Consider the following 22,900-nt stretch of genomic DNA (forward strand, 5'->3'; position numbering starts at 1 on the left):
TCTATCACAGGGGTATGGGAAATGAGGTAAGTGGATGAGAGACAGAGTTTTGTAGGGATGGATGAGTGTATTGTGTAGGTTCAGTGGGTGGCAAAATACCACTTTGGGAGGAGTCTGAAGGATAGTGGGCAGGACATTTCTCATTTCACGGCCCGACAAGAGGTAGTCAAAACCCTGGCGGAGAAGGTAATTCAGATGCTCCAGTCCTGGGTGGTACTGAGTTACGAGGGGGAATGCTACTCTGTGACCAGACGGTGGGACTTTGCGACGTGGTGGGAGACTGGAAATATAAAGCATGGGAGATTTGTTTTTGTACAATGTTGGGAGGATAATTAGGGTCTGTGAAGGCTTCAGTGAGACCCTCAGTATATTTCGAGGGGGACTGCTTGTCACTACAGATGTGATGACCATGGTGGATAGGCCGTATTGAAGGGATTTCTTGGTATGGAACGGGTGGCAGCTGTCAAAGTGGAGCTATTGCTGGTGGTTAGTAGCTTTGATACGGACATAGTACTGATGTAGCCATGTTTGACATGGAGGTCGACATGTAGGAAGGGTGACATATAGGAAGCTGATCTCCCCCCACCTCTTGCCTGACCTCCAGACTTCACTGTCATCCCTACCCTACTGCCCCTGGTCTCAGTTGCCCGAGACTGCAGTCATGTATAGGTGTGTGTGTGTGTGTGTGTGTGTGTGTGTGTGTGTGTGTGTTCATATCCATCCACATGCACATATACATGCCTAGGAGCTATGCATGTACAAATGTTGGAAATTTTACATGGTAAGAGCAATTTTCAAGCATTTACTTACATAATAAAAAAATCTCGTTTTAGTCTTGTGCTTATATTTGTTCCCTTTACTTACCAAGTGGCTCCTTCTCAAAGTTTATATCAATTCTTCCTGCAATTGCATAAGCTATCACTAACAAAGGAGATGCAAGATAATTGGCACGAGTATGTGGATGGATCCGACCTTCGAAATTACGATTTCCAGATAAGACTCCACAGCACACAAGATCACCCTGAAACCAAAATTAAATCACAGCACATTAAAATCAAAGATTTCCACTCATAGTATAATTTTTTTTTACTCCCCTTCAGTTAACAGTCTGTGGTGGTGGGTTAGTGTCAAGAATAAATAGAGGAGACAGTTACAGTATCACAGAATTGTTTTTTTTCTAATTCTCCTGGAGTACGTCATGATGAGATAGTTCATGGCAAGCAACCACTTTACCAAAATATCGTGCCTGTTGGACACTGATATCAAGCCATTCACCTGTGAACTATTTTGCCAATCAAAGAATTTCAGCTTGCAAAAGTCAGTTGAATATGAAAACCATAGTGAGCACGTGATGTATTGTCTTACTGAGTAGCAAGTATGTTAGCCATAATTCTTAAGTCATAAGTTATTCTGATTCTTGTCACCCTGTTATTTGTTTTGATTTTGAAAAGCTTGTGTGTTACTTGGGCTTGGATATACAGTATTTCTATTACCTATTGTATTTGTGAATCGTGAACAGGAAAGGTGGAGATCAGTGACAAGCGAAGGTTGAGGACAAAGGGTTACAGGAACAAAGGATTTGTTGTAGGGAGAATTCTCACCTGTGCAATTCAGAAAAGCTGGAAGAGTCCAGGTGACACAGGTTGTGAAGTAGTCATTAAAGTGAAGCACATTGTGTTGGGCTGTGTGTTTAGCAACTGAGTTGTCTAGCTGTCTCGTTTCCACAGTTGGACAGTGGCCCTTCATATGGACAGAAAACTAGCTCTTGATCATTCCAATGTAGAATGTAACACAATGTTGGAACTAAGTTTGTAGATCACATGACTGCTTTCACAGGTATCCCTGTCTTTTATGGGGTAGGAGAAATCAGTGGCAGGGCTGAAGTTAATGGTAGTGGGAAGACATATGGGACAGATCTTTTAGCTCCGACTAAAGCAGGGATGTGAGCCATGGGATAAGGTGTTGGGTGCAAGGGTGGAGTAAGGACAGACAAGAATATTGTGTAGGGTGGGTGGATGGTGGAATACCTCTGTAAGAAGGATGGGTGGATATTCCTCATTTTAGAGCAGGATGAGGGATAATCAAAACTTTGGCAAGGAATGTGATTCAGCTGCTCCAGTCCTGGGTGGTAATGAGGATATCCTCACCCACAATTACTTCTCCTTTGAAGATCTTAACCATGAATAAATCCACGGCACCTGAATTATACCAACCTACACTAATTTATTACTAGCCCATCTAGAGTAATTTAACCAAGCTACTCAAATTGCCAAACCTCTAAATTGGTTCATATTCTATGATGACATCTTCATCCTGCCACTGATGTCTCCTACCCCATCAAAGACAGGGCTACCTGTGAAAGCAGCCATGTGGGGGCAATCCAGCCACATCTTCCAGAACCTCAACACTTTCTTCCCATCCACTTCATCTGTTCATCCTCAGCCAACAAACTACTTTCTTTGATGTCGACTTCAACCTTAAGGACATCTACATCTGTCCAAATCAAACCTACTAACTACTGACAATACCTCCACTTCATCAGCTGCTACCCATTCTTCACGAAGAAGTCCCTTCCATAACCACCCATGGTCACTGCATCTGTAGTGTCAAGCAGTCCATTTCAAAATGTGACAAGAGTCTCACCGCTGCCTTCACAGAACGAAATCACCCGCTAAACCTATTCCAGAAAGTGATATCCTATACCTTTTCTCACCAATCACCTACCATCTCTCATGTAATCACAGTCCAGCAATAGAGGATCACTTCTCTAATGGCTCAGTACCACCCAGGATTGGAACAACTGACTCATTCTTTGCTATGGTTCCAATAATATTTCATCATCCCCTGAAATAAGAAATATCATTCCCACCCATCACACAGTGGTACTCCATTGCCCACCCAACATATGCAATATCCTTATCTGTCTCTCCTCCACCTCTGCTCCCAACATCTTGCCCCATGGTTCATATCCCTACCATAGTCCTATATGAAATATCTGTTCCATGCATCCTCCCACTACCACCAACTCCAGTCCTGCCACTGACATCTTCTATCCTATCAAAAGCATGGCCGCCTGTGAAAGCAGGCATGTGATCTACAAATTTATCTGTAACAATTGTGCTACATTCTCCACACGATGGGTCTCACTTTAATGACTGCTTCACAGCCTATGCAATATGAATTCTTGCTTTGAACAGCAGCTTTTCTGAACTGCAGAGGTGGGAAATCTCTCTATAACATTATTCCTATAACCTGCCTGGCCTCAACCTCTGCTAGTCCCTGCCCTTCCCTTTCCTACCCCCTTCCCTGCTCCTGCTACAGTAACCACACCCCTTCTATACCACCAAGGCACCCAGAAGTCCTTTCCTTTTCTCTACTCCTGTCTCCTCCCTTTCACCCCCCTCTTTTCCCTGCTCCCAACACAGCCTCCCGATACTGCACCTAGTAGCTTTCTGTCCCACACTCCCATATGCAGCACTGGCATCTTCCTCCATTCTCACCCCTACCCAGCAATCCATCTCCCACCCCATGCCTTGCTGCCACCTTATCCCCACCACCCACCCCTTCCTAGGACTTTGTCTGAAAGTTCGTATATTTCTACTATTCTTTTCACTGTGCTTGACCGAGTCAATGCCTCCTCTATATGGTGAGTACCGTCTGTTATTTTCATATTATTTTTATTCCATCCCGGACTTTCCATTGTTTGTCACAGGAGTAAGCTATTCCGTGTAATTAATTTCTTGCGAAACACATATGGACAGGAGGTGGTACACCATTTTGCAATTATTTACTTAGTATCTAGATCATAGCTTTAAGTAACTGTTCTTCTCAAATATTTAAAAACAAAGCAATGACTAACCGTCTCAATAGCTTCAACCACTGGTTCAGGCAATGGTCCACTGTTACCTATGCATGTCATGCAGCCATAGCCAACTACTGAGAACCCAAGTTTCTGCAAATAGGGGATAACACCACTCTCTTCTAAATAATAAGTAACTACTCCAGAACCAGGTGACAGGCTCGTCTTAATATATGGAGCGACACTTAACCCAGCTTCTACAGCCTTCTTTGCTAGCAGTCCTGAAACAAATCAGTCATAAAAATTATCACTGAACTGGCAATTGTTACTTACATATATAATTAATTATAACAGAATCAAAGTGTCTTTGTAATTATTAGGGACTGAAGTATATAAATATTTATGAAAAGAAATTTAAAATATGCACGTAAAATATCAACTGATTTCCATTTAGAGATAAAAACCAAGTTTCCATTGTTCTGGAACTGAAACAATGAACCTGGATGTCAGTTTTATGCACAAGAATGTCAGTTTTATGCGTGCGAACATTAATCTAGAAATACTCAACAAGACAATATACAGAAATGTATTCTCTGTGTCAACATTTTACAAAAATAATGAAGGGCAATACAGTCCCAGTTGTTGCATGCTTTGTGTAATTATCCACGATCAGTTTCAACCTTTAATGATGACATTTTCAAGTGGTGACAGAACATGCTTCTGTACTAGAGGTCTATATATAGCAGTATGTTCAAAAATTACCTTACTTAAGTAGAAAACCAAACATATGATAAGCAAACAAACCACAAACAACTGGCACTACTTTGATCTCTTATTATTATGCAGCTGTGCACAAACTCACATTCTGATTTTGGGAAAACTGCTATTACAGAATTTATTCTACTCATATTAAGTCTTCCACTGCACTACTGCTGCAACTCATTATCACTTTGACTTTCAAGTGTATCAAGGGAATTCTTTTGTTTTGTAATCAAATATCTTCACTTTGGGAAGAAGAAGAAGAAGAAGAAGAAGAAGAAGAAGAAAAGAGATAGAGATAGAGAGAGAGAGAGAGAGAGAGAGAGAGAGAGAGAGACAGAGAGAGAGAACTTCTCCAACACTAGAGCTTAAGAGTGTCTGCTTAAAATCAACTATTTGTCCACTATTCAGAAATATGTTTCTGGGAAGATTTACACTGACCAATTAAAATTGAATTCAGATTTACAAATTTGTTTGGATATCTCAATTTTTTTTATGAGTGCTCTGTATTTTTTCACCTGTACTATTTCACACATTATTTCTGTAATATAATCCAGTTTGGAGATGATTACTGTGATAACACTTTATGAACAACATGGCTCCGTACAAGGATAACCACAGATGGCTGGAAGGATTACTGTAAATATAAACAACAATTCTCATTGTTTACACTTCTTTTTGTTTTATACTCAATAACTGAATATGACTCCAACCAAATTCTGTTATTGTGTCGACAACCAATGAGCACAATACATTAATTTCTCTTTGCAACAGACAGAATTTTATTTTGGCCCAAATTCTCATGTTTTTCAGCAAATGTTATGCAACTCAACTTAGGGATGCACTGTAAAGATCAAACATATTTACAAGAATTCTAACAGTTAGTTAAGTAATAAAACAGGAAATCATATATCCTAAAATGTTACAAATAGGTTCAGCACCAGAGGTATGCTGTGCGCTGCTATTTTGATAGCTTGTATTATGTATGAAGTTTCTCAACACATTTCTACAGAAAGTACCAACTTGTTAACTATCTGGAAATTTATTTGTAAAATTTCCAATGCTCATCAACACAAAATCAAATAGCTGTAATGCATGAGAAGGTCTAATAATGAATAAGAAAGTAGAATATGGGTACACTACTATAAAAAACATAAAGAACAAATACTAACAGAGAGAGGGGCTGGCCAGCTCAGTACAGCCAATAGATACACAAAACAGAACAGAACAGAAAATTTTACGTATCCTACACAGTTGTGTTTATCTTTATATTATATACCTCTTTACTTCTGTATGCATCCTCTTTGGTTTGAAGCTGGTACAGTACTTACGGCAGAATATCTTTGGCTTCCCTCTGACACCCATGCCTCCATCTTTGCTACCGTCCCTGTTTACCTTTCCCCTGTTGCTACATAACTTGGGTTGTAAGTAACTGAATCCATTTTCCCTTCTTCCCCTTTTTTTCTTCTCTCTCCTCCCTGACGAAGGAACAAAGTTCCGAAAGCTAGGATACATAAATTTTATGTTCTGTTTTGTGTATCTAACGCCTGTACTGAGCTGAGGTAAGTACTGGCCAGCCCTTCTACCTCTTTGTTAGTATTTGTTTCACATCTTTATATGAGATTTTCCATTAATCATTTAAACATAATGAACACATTATTGTAGCCAGAAGAGACACATAACCTACACAAACTACAGTAGTACATGTTTATGTGCCTTCAGAGTCCACATATGATGAATCTCTTAGAAGGACTGATGAGATACACTGAATAATTTTTTGAGTTAAGGAAAACAAAAATTTTAGTGTGATGGGGACAGGGCCATCCACTGATTTCACAAGCAGTTGGGCAAACTTTTGTCAGGGCTCCCGAGCTCTTTCAGCCCACAGGAATTGTCACAAATACTGATTCTTCAGTACATTGTTTTACATGTGAGCAGTAAATAAATGCTGCCTGCACACTGCACTTTATTTGAACAAATACACATATAATGGTGATGATGATGATGAACCTAACATTTAGAGAGAGACCTTTGCAGCATACTTTGTTTTCTTTATTTAAGAAGTCTGATAGGATCTTTCAGTGTCAGATGAACAACTTTGTACAACTGCAGATGAAACTCTGAATCTTCTATTCTTGCAGCTGATGAAGTTATCCACAAGATCACTGAAGTTCATTTTAGAATCAAGTTTACACTCTATTGATAACAGTGATGGGTGATTCAGTTTCTCTTGGCCTAAAATTGATCTTAAATGATTTTTGATTAATGCTAATTTACTAAATCCTCTCACCTGAACAACAGTCACTGGTAGGATAATGAAAATCCTGAGCAAAATGCAAACTTCAAGAAACACACCTTGTAAACTCAACTTATATATTTCATTTATAAGAAGAAATTTAATCCCTTTGTTTTTTTGTTATCTTTGTCAAATCTGGAAGAGCAGCTCCACTCGCTGACTTAAACATTTGTATTTCTTTGATAAATTAATATTAATTTCTTAATCATATCACTATAATACAAAGTTGAATTTATTCTGAGAATGGCTTCAAAAGTTGCACAAATGTTTCTCATTTTTTCATATGGAGAATCCACCGGAGAAACAATCTTGTCTATAGGAATGATCTTATCTATGATTATGCCAAAAACCTCTTTTTGAAATTTTTATTCTTCAGTTTCATCTGGGAGTGTGTCAGGTGCTCAACTACTACCCCAATCAGGGTCACCAAAGAAAACCCTTCCTGTTCCTTCCTCTCTTTTTCAGAAAACTGACTCAGACCCAATATTGTAGCCATTTGTAGCTCTGCTTAAGAATTCAGGCCAGAGACCACTGTGGTAACCATAAGAGCTTTAATAATTTTCATTTCCATATCCAGGGAAACAGCTTTTGACTGAAGAATCAAACTTCTTCAATTTGTAAAGTCTAAAATATCCTTCAAAACATTCCAGAGAGTGAATGCTTCAAACCTGGAGAAAAAACTGATCAGTCCACATCCTTTTACAATCTTTCCCACCATGCTAATGTAGGTATGGTAAGCACAGTCCTCTCAGTTTTCCAGGACTTGTCACACCGTCTGTTCCTTCATATTTCTCCATTTTCCTGTATTTATCAATTTATTTTATTTTATTAAGATTGGCTATGTACTCCATATATTCTGTAATTACAAGTATTAGTTTTTTCTTTTGACTGGTTTCTGTATCACATTCCATGTTTCGTACCTCTTGAAGTAGCCATGCCGAGTACTAATTCTATTTTATTTTATTGAGTACATTTATTAAGATAAACGGATGTAAGTGTGTGTAGTGTTCATGCTTTTGTTGCTTGCTCCATTCAAGTTTATTTACTGTTTAACTTTTTACCTTTTACACTGTATAACCACCACACTGTCAAAAAACTGTACCTCAATCTAGATGTGTAACATCTTTCCCAGCATCATTTACAAACATTGTAATTACTATGGCAACAATAGTCGGTTAAAATCTGATGATGGTCTTGTAATATAGTGCTTTTCATTTAATAGCAACGCACATAAAAACTCACTCAAAAGCACAGGAGATCTTAGGGTACTCCACCACTCCAAAAATCACATACAATGAATTTAATGGAGGAGCTGGAAATTTTTGCGCACCAAAAAGGAAAAAAAATTCAATAACAAACTATATAGTAAATCAGTAATGTTTTTTCAATTATTTATCTTGTACCTGGTAGCTGTAGTGATTTCCATAAATATTTTCACTTCCTCAGACTCAACATATTCAACAAAATATTGGTAAAATAAATTTCATAACCGACAAGCTTTTGTAAAAAATTGCAACTCATAGAAAACATAACACCTCTGACCATATACAAACTACTTGTGAAACTGTACTGTCATATTTTCTCTCTAACAGGATCCAATTACAAAAACAGTGTCAGTGATGATTTGCATGTACGAGATATTATGTGTAATGGAAGAGGCATGATACTTTCAAGTACACAGACAAAAATACTATTATAACATTAGCATATAAAAAGCATCCCAAGATTTACGTCATCCGATTTTCCGACTGCAGTGTAACTTCAAAAAAGACAACTAGATTCAATAAAATCATCTTGGGTTACAAGCTGTGTCATTTTGAATAAAACATTTAAGTCATAGTCACCAGCAGTTGAAATCACTGACTGCTGAGGCTGGCACACTGTTCTGCTTATATAGATGTAATGGTAGTGTCTGGAACCTTCCATATAGGGCTGGAGTGGAACATGTGTGGAAGGTAAGTTGAGCAACAGTTCTTCCCCGCAGGGGACTGAGTGACGACATCACAAGGTGCTAGCAACTGGCGCCAAATTCGAAACTGCTGCTCGAGCATCCTTACATGCGTCTAGCCTACGTCTGTTTCCACTCAATGTCCAAAGCCTGCCCCCATGCCCTACTATGCTTAAATTCCTAATCTTTGTTACAATTTTTGCTATTTTATTCAAATTTTGGCCACTTCTTTGATAGCAGAATCCCAATATGATGATGATTGAGCAAAAACCCTAATTTTTTTTCAAATTATATTTTATGTCTATTTTTTCAGCAATGTTCAGCCGTGGTCAGCTTCTCAAGTTCTCTTTGTTTAATATGCTGTTGTGCAGAGCATTCATAGCAGATACATTCATCACATGTTGCACATTGATTTCTGTGGTTATTTAACATAGTGCTGTTTGTCTGTTAGTATTCATATTTCTATGCAAACACTGCTGCTCCCAGTCATTAAGTAGAGACTGCATTGTCCGTGGTGTGAGGTAATGCCTGAAATTTGGTAGTCTCAACACACTCTAGACAGTGTGGATCTCAGAATACTAAACTCCCCAACAATTTCCAAATTGAAATGTCCCATTCATCTAGCTCCAACTTCCATACTGCGTGACAGGTCTTAATTCCCATTGTGTGGCCGTAATCACATTGAGAACCTTTTCACGTGAATCATCCGAGTACAAATGACAGCTCCACTAATGCACTGCCCTTTTATATCTTGTGTACACAATATTACTACCATCTGTATATGTGCATATCACTATACCACAACTTTTGTCACCTCAGTGTAAAGTGGGGACAGAAATTTCTTGAAAGTCCTTCACAATAACTAAATGACTGAAACAAGGATGCTGTCTGCCTACCACATTCTATAAGACGTATGTGCGGAAGGCAACAGATGTAGAAAGTGCATGGGCATAGAGATTGAAGTAGGGAACTTGTTTATGTATTCAGCTTTCCATTTTGATGATCAGATCATCGCAGCAAGTAATGAAGAGGAGATGTCTCACATGCTTGTGAGATTGTTGGCAGAATATAAAAAGTGGGATTTGGAAATTAATTTTGAGAAGACAGAATATCTACATTGTGAGAGGACGGAAGTAACTTGGACATCAAATTGAAGTGTGCAAAGAGTTCAAGCATGTGGATAGTATGCTATCATGTGATGAAAGACGTGACACATATCTAACAATGGACCAGACAGGGATGGGAGGCTATCTAAAAATTAAATACTGTACTTCGGTCCTCAAAAATGGGTTTAAAAGTTAAAATGCAATTATACGAAACCATCGTGAAATCAATAACAAGTTGTGGGAGTGACTGTTGCGAACTCGCAGAAAGAAACAAAAAGGGACTTAAAACTTTAGAAATGGATCTCTTGAGAAGAGCACATAGAATTTCCTGACCTGGCTGCATTAGAAATGAGGAAATTAGAGAGAGGAGGTGGATTCATCATAGTACCATGTATAAGATAGAGGAAAGATAGTTTGTATGGTTAAGGCATATCAAAAGAATATAAGAAGGTACATGGCCAAAGAAAGTGTATCCAAAAAGTGATGGAGAATACTCGAACAGAAGAGGAAGAAGAAGAATGGAGGAAACTGGGGTGTTTTATGACTGAAATGAGGGATTCGGTGACAGCTGTAGGGGACCCACGACATGAAGAAAAGGTTTGCCAATGACGCTGATACTGTCAGAGACTGCAAAGGACTTGGAAGAGTAGTTGAACAGAACTGATAAGAGGTTGCAAGATTAACATCCACTAAAGTTAAAGTACAGTAATGAAATATAGTCAAACTAAATCACAGAATGCTGAAGAAATGAGATTGGGAAATGAATCATGAATAGTAGTAGATGTGTTGTGTTAGTTGGGCAGCAAATAAACGAGCCTTGTACAGAAGTCAAACAGGAAAATAAACAGATAAGAAAAGCAGAGAAGACAACAGAAGCGTTTTAAATGCAGTGCTACAGGAGAATCCTGAAAATTACAGGGGGAAAACTTAAAACTTAAGTAGTGAGGTGGTACTGAATCAAACTAGGGACAAATGGAATTCTTGACAAAACTTGACTAAAAAAAGACAGATCGATACGGCACATCCTGAGGCGTCAAGGAATAGTCAATTTGATTATGGAGGGAAGTGTATCTGAAAAGGAGGAGGAGGAGGGGGGGTGGGGGGAGAATTGCACAGGGATTTGTATCTGCATCTACATCCCACTATGCAAACCACCGTGAAGTGCATGGAATAGGATGTGCCCATTGCACCAGTTATTAGGGTTTCTTCCTGTTCCATTCACCAATGGAGCATGCGAAAAGTGATTTTTTGAATGCCTCTGTGCACGCAGCAATTACTCTAATCTTATCCTCATGGTACCTATGTGAGCAACATGTATGGGGTTGCTGTACATTCGTAGAGCAATTATTTAAAGCCAGTTCTTGAAACTTTGTTAATAGACTTTCTCAGAGCGGTTGATGTCTTTCTTCCAGATTCTTCCAGTCCAGTTTCTTCAGTATCTCTGTGACGCTCTCCCACAGATTACACAAACCTGTGACCATTCATGCTGCCCTTCTCTGTATACAGTCAACATCCCCCATTAGTCCTGTTTGGTATGGGTCCCATCCACCAGAATGGGCCATTCAAATGACTTTTAAGCAATCTTCTTTGTAGACTAATTGTATTTGTCAGTATTCTACCAATAAACCAATTAACTTTTGTGATCATTCCATTTCATATCCCTACTAGGTGTCACACCCAGTTATTTCTACGAGTATGAGTTGGCCGATTCCAGCCGTGACTCACTGATGTTATTGTCATAGGATACTATGTTTTTTTTAAAATTATTTTGGAAGTGCACAATTTTACATTTTTGAACATTTAAAGCAAGCTGCCAGTTGTGTCACTTTGAAATCTATGAAGATCTGACTCTTTATGCAGCTTCTTTGAGGCAGTACTTCATGGTAGATAACTGCATCACCTGCAAAAAGTCTGAGGTTAATCTAAATATTGGTCGCAAGGTCATTAATATACAACATGAACAACAAACGTCCCAATACAATTCCCTAGGGGCACTCCCGAAGTTACTTCTATATCTGACAATTACTCCACATCCACAATAACATGCTGTGTCCTCCCTACCAAAAAGTCCTCAATCCAGTCACAAATTGCACTTGACATCCCCATATGATCGTACTTTTGACAAAAAGCGTTGGTATGACACCGAGTCAAATGCTTTTCGCAAATCAACAAATATTATATCCACCTGGCTGCCTTGACCCAAGGCTTTCTGTAAGCCATGCGAGGAAAGCATGAATTGGGTTTCACATGATCAATGTTTTCAGAATCCATGCTGGTCGGCATAGAGGAGATGATTCTGTTCGAGATAGGTCATTGTGTTCGAGCTCAGAAAATGTTTTAAAATTCTACAACAAATCAGTGTCAAGGATATTGGACAGTAGCTTTGTGGATTACTTCTACTACCCTTCTGGTAGTACTTTTTTCCAATAACTGGGCACATTAAGAAACACAAAATCTGCAGGTTGGGATAGAATACCCACCAAAGTTATTAAAGTGGTACACAATAGAATTGCAAACCCACTAGCTCAGATAATAAATCAATGTTTTGAAGAGGGCTGTTTCCCAGAGGTACTGAAATATGCTGAAGTCAAACCACTCTTCAAGAAGGGATCAAGAGAGATCATGGGAAATTATCGTCCTATCTCAATTCTCCCAGTCCTATCCAAAATATTTGAAAAACTTGCTGTTGCTCAAATCCAAAACTTCATTGCAAAATATTCTGTTATTCTAAACAATCAATTTGGTTTTCAGCAAGGGAAAAACACCGTAGATGCAGTTAACAGTTTCATTGAGAAAATAAGTACGTCATTAGACAAGAGAAATAAGGTGGCAGGAATTTTCTGCGACCTCACAAAGGCATTCGATTCCGTAAACCACGCATTGCTTGTTTACAAACTTGAAAAGTATGGCATTGGCGGCAGTGCCCTACAATGGCTTAAATCCTACTTATCCAACAGAAAGCAAAGAGTTAGCATTTCTTCAAATGGCGCATATTATTTTTCTGACTGGAAAAAAATTACTCAGGGTGTTCCACAAGGCTCCATATTAGGCCCAGTCCTATTTCTCTTTTATGTTAATGACTTACCATTAAATATCAGCTCCCCATCAGTTCTGTTCGCAGATGATACTTCTGTCTTAGTTGAAGATCAGGATTCAGAAAAAATTCTCAAATCTGTGATCAGTACCCTCAGTACCTTAGAAACTTGGTTTCAGCTAAATGGGCTGAATCTAAACATATCTAAGACTCACGTGATGCAGTTCAAAACCAAACAGTCAAAATGTGAGCAAATTAAGATTGTACACAACAACCAAGTTATAGAAGAAGTTGACTCAGTCAAATTCTTAGGTCTAAAAGTAGATGAAAATTTGAGGTGGCAGGCACACATTGAATACCTTGCAAACAAATTGAGCAGCTTTGCATTTGCAATGCAAATATTATCAACTGCAACGGACATTGACACGCGGAAAGTAGCATATACAAGCTACTTTGAATCCATTATTAGGTATGGTATTGTTTTTTGGGGTAACTCGACAAACATAGTGCGGATACTAAAAATACAGAAAAAAATCATACGAAATATGTGCACTGCCAATCACAAAGAACCATATCGACCATTATTTAGGAAACTCAAAATATTAACTCTGCCATCCTTATACATATATGAGATTATTATATTTTTGTACTCCAGACGCGACTTATTTGAGGGAAACCATTTTGTCCATTCACATGATACCAGAAACAAAGAAAATTTTATGCTCCCCACCCACCGCCTCAGACTTTTGCCCAGGGACCTCAATACATGGGAATGAAAATTTTTAATAAATTAAAAGGGAACAAGTTGATGCAGATGAATTTAGGTTCACTTAAAAGAAAGCTATATGAGGTACTGACAATGAAGTGTTATTACTCAGTGGATGAATTCATGCAGGACAATCTGGAAATTTGAGCTGGGTACAATGTGTTACATGTTCCAAGAAATATCCTTATAGTGTTGTTATTTATTATAGTGCTATCATTAATTAATGTAAAAATCATTGTAATTGTTTTATAAATTTTTGACATGTCTCCTGTACGCAAACCAAATGGATTGCAAATGTACGTCATGAGATGAATAAAACACAATTCACAATTCACAATTCTGCAATAGATTACAGTTTGAAGAGGGTGTCACTCAGCCACAAATTCAGCATAGAATCTGATAGGAATACCGTAGGACCCTGGAGCTTTGTTCAATTTTAATAATTTCAGCTGTTTCTCAACACCACCAACACATACTTCACTCATCTTTTCAGTGGCATGGTGATTAAATTAGTTGTTTCTCCAGGTTTTTCTTTGTAAAGGAATATTTGAAAACAGACTACACATCGCAGCTTTCGCTTTGCTACCCTCAATTTTAGTTCCTGTCTCATTTGCCAAGGAAATGATACCAATTTTGGTGCCACTAATAGCCTTTATATATGATCAGAATATCTTTGGGTTTTGTGAAATATCACTTGACAACATTCTGCAATGGAAGTCATTGAAGGCATCGTGCATTGCTCTCTTGACAGCCAAACCTATTACATTCAGCATCTATGCTTTGTTTTACACCAATTATGCAGTAATCTCCATTTCTTTAGGAATTTCCATATACCATAGAGGGTCCCTCCCACTATGAACTGTTCTACTGGGTACACCTCTGTGCAGTGCATGGTCCATTATTCTTTTAGACTTGAGATATAGTTCCTCTACATGCTCCTGCCCTGTGCTGTGGTGAAAGTTTCAAGTTCCTCACTGACCTGTGCTGTGGTGAAAGTTTCAAGTTCCTCACTGAGATCCGACACTATTGACCTTTTTATTTTGTTTACTGAATATATATATATATATATATATATATATATATATATATATATATATATATATATATATATATATATATATAAAACAGAAAGAAACTTCCACATGGGAAAAATATATTAAAAATAAAGATTCCAAGACTTACCAAGCGGGAAAGCGCCGGCAGACAGGCACATGAACAAAACACACAAACACACACACAAAATTACGAGCTTTCGCAACTGGCAGTTGCTTCGTCAGGAAGGAAGGAAGGAAGGAAGGAAGGAAGGAGAGGGAAAAATGAAAGGGTGTGGGTTTTAAGGGAGAGGGTAAGGAGTCATTCCAATCCCGGGAGCGGAAAGACTTCCCTTAGGGGAAAAAAAAGGACAGGTGTACACTCGCACACACACACACATATCCATCCGCACATACACAGACACAAGCAGACATATTTAAAGGCAAAGAGTTAAGGGCAGAGATGTCAGTCGAGGCGGAAGTACAGAGGCAAAGAAGTTGTTGAAAGACAGGTGAGGTATGAGCGGCGGCAACTTGAAATTAGCGGAGGTTGAGGCCTGGCGGATATCGAGAAGAGAGGATATACTGAAGGGCGAGTTCCCATCTCCGGAGTTCGGATAGGTTGGTGTTGGTGGGAAGTATCCAGATAACTCGGACGGTGTAACACTGTGCCAAGATGTGCTGGCCGTGCATCAAGGCATGTTTAGCCACAGGGTGATCCTCATTACCAACAAACACTGTCTGCCTGTGTCCATTCATGCGAATGGACAGTTTCAGCAACAAACTGTCCATTCGCATGAATGGACACAGGCAGACAGTGTTTGTTGGTAATGAGGATCACCCTGTGGCTAAACATGCCTTGATGCACGGCCAGCACATCTTGGCACAGTGTTACACCGTCCGAGTTATCTGGATACTTCCCACCAACACCAACCTATCCGAACTCCGGAGATGGGAACTCGCCCTTCAGTATATCCTCTCTTCTCGATATCCGCCAGGCCTCAACCTCCGCTAATTTCAAGTTGCCGCCGCTCATACCTCACCTGTCTTTCAACAACTTCTTTGCCTCTGTACTTCCGCCTCGACTGACATCTCTGCCCTTAACTCTTTGCCTTTAAATATGTCTGCTTGTGTCTGTGTATGTGCGGATGGATATGTGTGTGTGTGTGCGCGCGAGTGTACACCTGTCCTTTTTTTTCCCCTAAGGGAAGTCTTTCCGCTCCCGGGATTGGAATGACTCCTTACCCTCTCCCTTAAAACCCACACCCTTTCATTTTTCCCTCTCCTTCCTTCCTTCCTTCCTGACGAAGCAACTGCCAGTTGCGAAAGCTCGTAATTTTGTGTGTGTGTTTGTGTGTTTTGTTCATGTGCCTGTCTGCCGGCGCTTTCCCGCTTGGTAAGTCTTGGAATCTTCCTGTTTGTTTTAGTTTCCCTTTGTACTTTTGTAATCATTGTTGCCACAACCACATCATGATCACTGATAGGTCAAGTCCATTTGTTGCCATTAGATCCAATATGTTTCCTTCATGAGTGAGGTTTCTAGCTATCTGTTCTAGGTAGTTTTCAGAGAAGGCATTTAGTAAAGTTTCATAGTATGTGTTATCATGCCCACCACTAACAAAACTGTAATTTTCCCAATTAATTGTTGGATGATTACAGTGTGATTGGGGAACTTGTGTAGAAGTGAACTGAGGTTTTCTATGAAGTTTTCAGTTACATCAGGAGATGAGTCTGATGGGCGACAGAAGGATCCAATTACTATTTTGCACCCACCCCTTACACCGAGAATTGCCCTGACAATTTTATATGCAGCATCTATTTCTATCTCAATGGATTTGAGTTTGTCTACTGCAACGAATACACTAAATCCATTTCCCATTGGCCTATCCTTTTCAAGTACACTTAAATTTTCACCAAAAGCCTCACTGCTATCAACTTTAGGTTTCAACTAGCTTTCTGTACCTAGTGTTATGAGAGCTTCACTGTTTCTCAGGAGTGCTTCAAACTATGGCATTTAACTACCATGATTTTAATATTCTCACCTATGGAAGGCATTTTTTCTCGCAATCTATCACTGATACTTCTGGATTTCCGATAGATATTGTTATCTGGATGGAAGGAGTGTTGCCTAATCTAAAAAAACACCTCATGTGCTCACCAAACAGAGTCAGGTACTTGAGTATCAGCCTCTGATGTGTAGTGCATGTCTGACCCATTTAGGGGCTTCCTATAGTTCACAACCCCATGGCCCACATCCAGAAAGTCACAGCCTAGCTTGTCACAGAGCTCTCAAAGTCTCTGCTCCAGTCCTTCCACTTCACTCAGAACCAAGGGGGGGGACAAAAAGTTCTGGGACACTACTGCACATTGTGAGTTTTGTTGAAATTCCATTCACAAAACTGGTCTTATCAACCTTTTCTGACAGTCCTGAAATGATCCAAGAATGACTTTTGAGACCTGATGACAGGCATCATTTGCTCCAATGTGTGCCACAATCTGTAGATGGTTGCACCCTGTTCCCTTAATGGCTGCCGAAATAGCTTCTTCAACATGTTGAATGAGGCCCCAGGAACACACACTGAATGCACCTGGTGTCTTTTCCTGTCCCTTGTTGTCATTTCCTAAGGGGTACTATTACTCACCATAGATTTCAACTGCTGACAATTAAAAGACCCCTACCCTTAACCTATTGTGTTTTCCTCTGCTTGACTGGACAAGACTGGTTTTCCCAAAGCATATGAAATGGGTCCCACTGGCTCAGTTCCAATTTTCAGAGAAAGACAGGACCTCAAATTGGTTGGTTGGGGCCCTGAGGCCTCCCTGGTGCCTGTTGAAGGATGTTTAGATCTACCACCGAGATGCCGCTCACATTCAAGTGGAAGAGTAATTTTCTGCAGTGGACAAAGCATCCACAGGAGACGATAGTACTTTATGTACCTTTGGCACTGGTGCCACAGATACACAACACTCAGGAGCTCTTCAAACACCTGTCTCGCTGCAGCTGCCAATTGTTTGACAGTAGTCAGGGCTATTTCAAGCTGCTTATGGAATATCAACTATCTCATCTTGTGTTCAAGAACATCATTCACAGTGGGCCTACACTTTGGCTGGGAAAATTTATTATAGGACAGTGAACAAATAACTTTAAACTGAATATGCTGGTTATTTTTTATATCTGTTGAGCTAAAAAAATTACTATTAAAAATAGAAGCAAATAAACAAAATGAGATTTCAATTAAAGCAACAAAAAAACCTGTGGTAAAAATTACTAATTTCCTAAACTTTGAGATTAATTGTAGTTATTAGCAATACAGGAAATAGTGTTAATTTGCAATAAACATAAGTAACATCTACTTCTGTTTAAGGGAAAACTTTATGTAGTACAATATGTTAGTTAGAATATCTGCTAAAGTAACTAAACCACAAATGCCAATTTACTATGAATCAGAAAAATATGCAGCACCAACAAAACATGTTTCTGCCTATTGCAGCTAACAACATTCCACAAATGTTTTTTGCTCGGCATTCAACAAATATGGCAACAGTCTGGGTGAAAGCTTTCTCATGATCAATTTGTCATGTAAAATGCAGTACTCTTCCTCCTGGTTCACCTGTTGTATCATCTACGGCACAAACAATTCACTGCTGAACATCGAATGCCACTTGCTCATTATTTTCATCATTGGAGTCATTTTGCTATGTCATTTCACACGGGTCACTGTCAACAAAAATTACGGGCATTTTTAATTCATACATACATTTATTCTTCATCATGAGGCATCTGACATCAACTGCTGGATAAAGACCTCAAGTAGACTTTCCACAAGTTGTGGTCTCTAGTGATCCAGATATTCTGTTCACGTGGTCTAATATAAAACTAAAATAATCAATTATTGATAATATAATATAAACTACTCACCAAGTGGCTGCAGGGGAACACACACACAAGGGTTTAACTATTACGAGGTTTCGGAGCTAGTGGCTTCTTTTTCTGGCAGAAGAGTTGAAGGAGAAGGAAGAGGGGTGAAGGGAAAAGGACTAGATCGGTTCTGGGAAAGGGGTGCACGTCAGTGAAGTCACGCAGAACCCTGGATCAGAAGAGACTTACGAGATGGGACGAGAAGGAAAAACTGATTGTTGGGGACTGCACTGGATGAGATTTGAAAACCTGAGAGCTTAAAGGTGGAAGACAAGGCAAAATGCAAGACAGAGATTACCACTAAGACATCGCGCACGAGTTAATAAGAGTGAAAAGCTAAGTGAAAATGAATGGAGTAGGAAACTAAAATGGAGTGAAAAACGGAGTAGTTAGTGTGAATAAGTGCTGAAATGGAAGGAATTAATGTAAATTAAGGCCAGGTGGGTGACAATAACCAAGGACAACTGGATACTTCTCTCAGACACCAGTTTCTCAGAATTCTGCAGGTGGGAATTAACACTACGTGTCCTTGGTTGTCACCAGCCACCTGGCCGTAATTTACATTAATTCCTTCTGCTTCAGCATTTATTCACAGTAACTACTCCTGTCTTCCTTTGTTTCCTGCACCTTTTATTTTCTGACTTTTTTTTTCTTTTCCATCTTCCCCCTCCCACCTCTGTTACATATAATGCACTCTGCATTTTGCTTTTCACTCTTGTTAAATCATGCAGGCTGTTTTAATAGTAATCTCTGTCTTGTATATTATCCTGTCTTCCACCTTTAGGCTCCCAGGTTTTGAAGTCTCATCCGGTGCAGTCTCCAACAATCAATTTTTCCTTCTCATCCTGCCCATTAAGTCTCCTCTGACCTGGGGTTCTGGGCAACTTTTCTGAACTGTACCCCTTTCCCTAAACCTCTCCAGTCCTTTTCCTTCGCCCCTCTTCCTTCCCATTCAATTCTTCTGCCAGAAGATGGAACCACTGGTTTCAGAAGCTTATAATAGTTAAATCCTTGTGTGTGTGTGTGTGTGTGTGTGTGTGTGTGTGTGTGTGTGTGTGTGTGTGTGTGTGTGTGTGTGTGTGTGCGCGCGCGCGCACGCGCACCCCTGCCACCACTTGGTGAGTAGATTTATTATCCATTCGTTTATATCATATTACAGATATTCTGTTCAGTATTCCCGGCTGCTGTGGCCAAGCGGTTCTAGGTGCTTCAGTCAGGAAACGCGCTGCTGCTGCTTCTGCTGCTCCAGTCGCAGGTTCGAATCCTGCCTTGGGCATGGATGTGTGTGATGTCCTTAGGTTGCTTAGGTTTAAGTAGTTCTAAGTCTAGGGGACTGATGACTTCGGATGTTAAGTCCCATAGTGCTTAGAGCAATTTGAACCAGTTTGTTCAATATGTTTTCTACTGTCATCTACCAAGATTCCATTAGGTTGTCATCTTTATCTTTTCTTTTTTCTTGGAATTCAGAAGCAAGTTTCCTTGGTCCACCTCCCACTCATTCAACTTCATTACAGTACACTCCCATCTTCATTTTCAGTCTGTTACCTGATCCATTTGTTAGTGTCCCGTCCCTCCTGGTACTTAGCTGTTGCATCTATCCCTTACTCACTGAGAACCATTAATTTTTGTAAGTTCTTTTACTGTAGAAGTTAATATCGCACTGACATAACTCAATACAAACTGACTGTAGACTTTCCAGAAACATCACAAGGTTAATTCTGAAAACTATTTAGTTTATCAAAAGGTCAAGACATATTTTACTCTTCTGCTTGTTTATTTTCTTCTCCATTCAGTCACTGTCTTCAGCAGCTGTAAATACAAAAACTCAAGGTGGTTCAAGTATGATCCATTAACATGAATTCCTTCTTTGTTTTACAAGTTCAAGTCCTTCAAAAACTTTCTCTTGGATGCCTGATGCCTATGAACTGTTTTGGTGATATGGAATTTCCATGCCCGACTCCTCTTTCAATTCTGAATTTCACAATATCTGACAAAAACTAATGAATGCTGCAGCGCTAATGTACATATTGGTCGTGATACTAAAACAACCTGAATGAATGTGTTGACTCTCCAGTAATATTAGAAAACATTTTGGTGTAGTTGAATCAAAACCTTTTTTTTTTTTTAATCCTTCAATCCTACACAAGGAAGTAGTTCGTAACTATTGTCCCTCCCTGCCAGAATTTTGTAGATGATCCAGTGTGCTGCATCCTCTTCCAAACTGCTCAATTAAAATCTATCAAAGAAAAATCTAGGATGGAAGGTAACAATATTACGAAGAAGATAGTTGCTACTCTCCATATAGCAGAGATAAGTCACATAAAGGCAAAACAAAAAACTCCGCAACGTACCCTTCTATACAAAATATACCAACCATTTCCTCCACAACTTCTCCACAGTTCCTGTTCCTTTACAACATGGTGCCCTGCTGATCATTATTGATGCCACCTCCCTTTACACTAACATCTCTAATGCTCATGGTGTTACTGCTATTGAACACTACTTTCCCATCACCCGATGGAACAGAAACAAATAACCTCCTTCCTAGCCACCATGACCAACTATATTGTCACCAACTATTACTTCTCCTCTGAAGGCATGACCTACAAACAAATCCAGGGTATGGGCACTCGCAAGGCATCATTCTATGCCAACTTATTCATAGCACATCTAGAGGAATCCTTCCTAAACATCCAAAATCCCAAACCCCTCACCTGGTTTAGATATATTGATGACATGATTTGAATCAAGGGTGAAGACACCCATGCACCTTCCTCCAGAACCTCAACACCTTCTCCCACATTTGTCTCACCTGGTCTACTCAACCCAAAAAGCCACCTTCTTAGGCGTTAACCTCCACCTCTAAGATGGCTTCGTCAGTACCTCTGTCCATATCAAACCTACAAATCACCAGCAATACGCCCAGTTCAACAGCTGCCACCCATTCCATACCAAGGAGTCCTTTCCATACAGCCTAGCCACTCATGGCCATCACATTTGTAATAATGAGCGGTCCCTCTCGAAATATCCCACGTCCATAATTACCCTCCCAATCTTGTAGGTAAACAAATCTCCTGTGCCTTACCTCTCCACTCACCCAATACCCGGCAAAATCTTCCTGTCTGCCCATGGAGAAGCATTACCCCATGATTCACTACTACCCATGATTGTAGCAACTGAATTAAAGTCTTCCCCAGGATTTTTACAACCTGTTATCATGCCCTGAAAAGAAAAATATCCTACCCACTATCCTTCCGTCCCTGCTGACAGTAGTATTCCACTGCCCACCAAACCTACACAATATCCTCATCCATCTCTACACAACCCGTGCTCCCAAACCCTTGCTCATGGCTCATATTACATTCTCCCAGCACCACCAACTCCAGTCCAGTCACAAACATCACCTATCTCATCTAAGGTGGGGCTACCCATGAAATCAGTCATGTGATCTACAAGCTAAGCTGCAACCTTTGTGCTGCATTATACGTGGGCGTGACACCCAACAAGCTCTCTGTCCTTGGAAAAGAAACAACTGGACCATCTCATTGCTGAGCATGCAGCTCAACACAACAATCTTCATTTCAATAACTGCTTCACAGCATGTTCCATTTGGATCCTTCCCACCAACACCAGCTTTTCTGAATTACACAGGTGTGAACACTCCCTGAAATAATTCCACATTCCTCTAACCCTCCTGGCCTCAATCTTCATTAGTCATTGTCCTTACCCATCTAGCCCCTTCCCTGCTCCCTTTCCAGCACTACACAGCACTCTATTCCACCAACACACACTCACCTCATCCCTGTATGCCCCCGCAAACAGCACTTTACCATCCGCCACTGCTACCTGCTATCCCTTCTCCTCCCTGCCCCAACCTCCAACTTAACCCCATGACCCAGTTGCCTCTCCCATCATGCACTGCTCGTCGCAGTCTGGCTGAAAGCTCACTTTCTGATAGCCTTTTTGTTGTGCTTATTTGTGACTTGGCATTCTCACTATGCTATATGGTGAGTAGCATCCTTTTTATAATACTGTTCAATTAAAATCAGACTTTTTCTTCTAAATTCTTGGTGACAATTTTAGTAAATATCTTGTAAATCATAGAGAGGAGGCCAATATGTCTCTAAATTTGTTACATCTTGTCTGTGCTCTCCTCTTAAGGTAGAGCTGTCACAGCATTGTTCCCACAGAACTGTCTTCTGCTGCAGATATTCTGTGAATAATTTTGCAAATTCCTTTTGC

At 39.8% G+C, this 22,900-nt stretch overlaps 1 protein-coding gene across 2 annotated transcripts in view; it reads right to left on the minus strand.

The window, feature by feature from the left end:
• Positions 1-22,900, minus strand: part of LOC126365941 (cytoplasmic aconitate hydratase-like) — a 357,848-nt gene that overhangs the window by 67,355 nt on the left and 267,593 nt on the right. For both annotated transcript variants that reach the window (XM_050008715.1, XM_050008716.1), the window contains exons 11-12: positions 3,860-4,080; positions 865-1,021 (exon numbers count right to left, since the gene is read on the minus strand). In XM_050008715.1, coding sequence (XP_049864672.1) covers positions 865-1,021; positions 3,860-4,080 — 378 coding nt within the window. The remainder of the gene's footprint in view (positions 1-864; positions 1,022-3,859; positions 4,081-22,900) is intronic.

Source organism: Schistocerca gregaria, chromosome 4 (genome assembly GCF_023897955.1).
Source record: "Schistocerca gregaria isolate iqSchGreg1 chromosome 4, iqSchGreg1.2, whole genome shotgun sequence".
In the NCBI taxonomy this organism is placed as follows: Eukaryota; Metazoa; Arthropoda; class Insecta; order Orthoptera; family Acrididae; genus Schistocerca; species Schistocerca gregaria.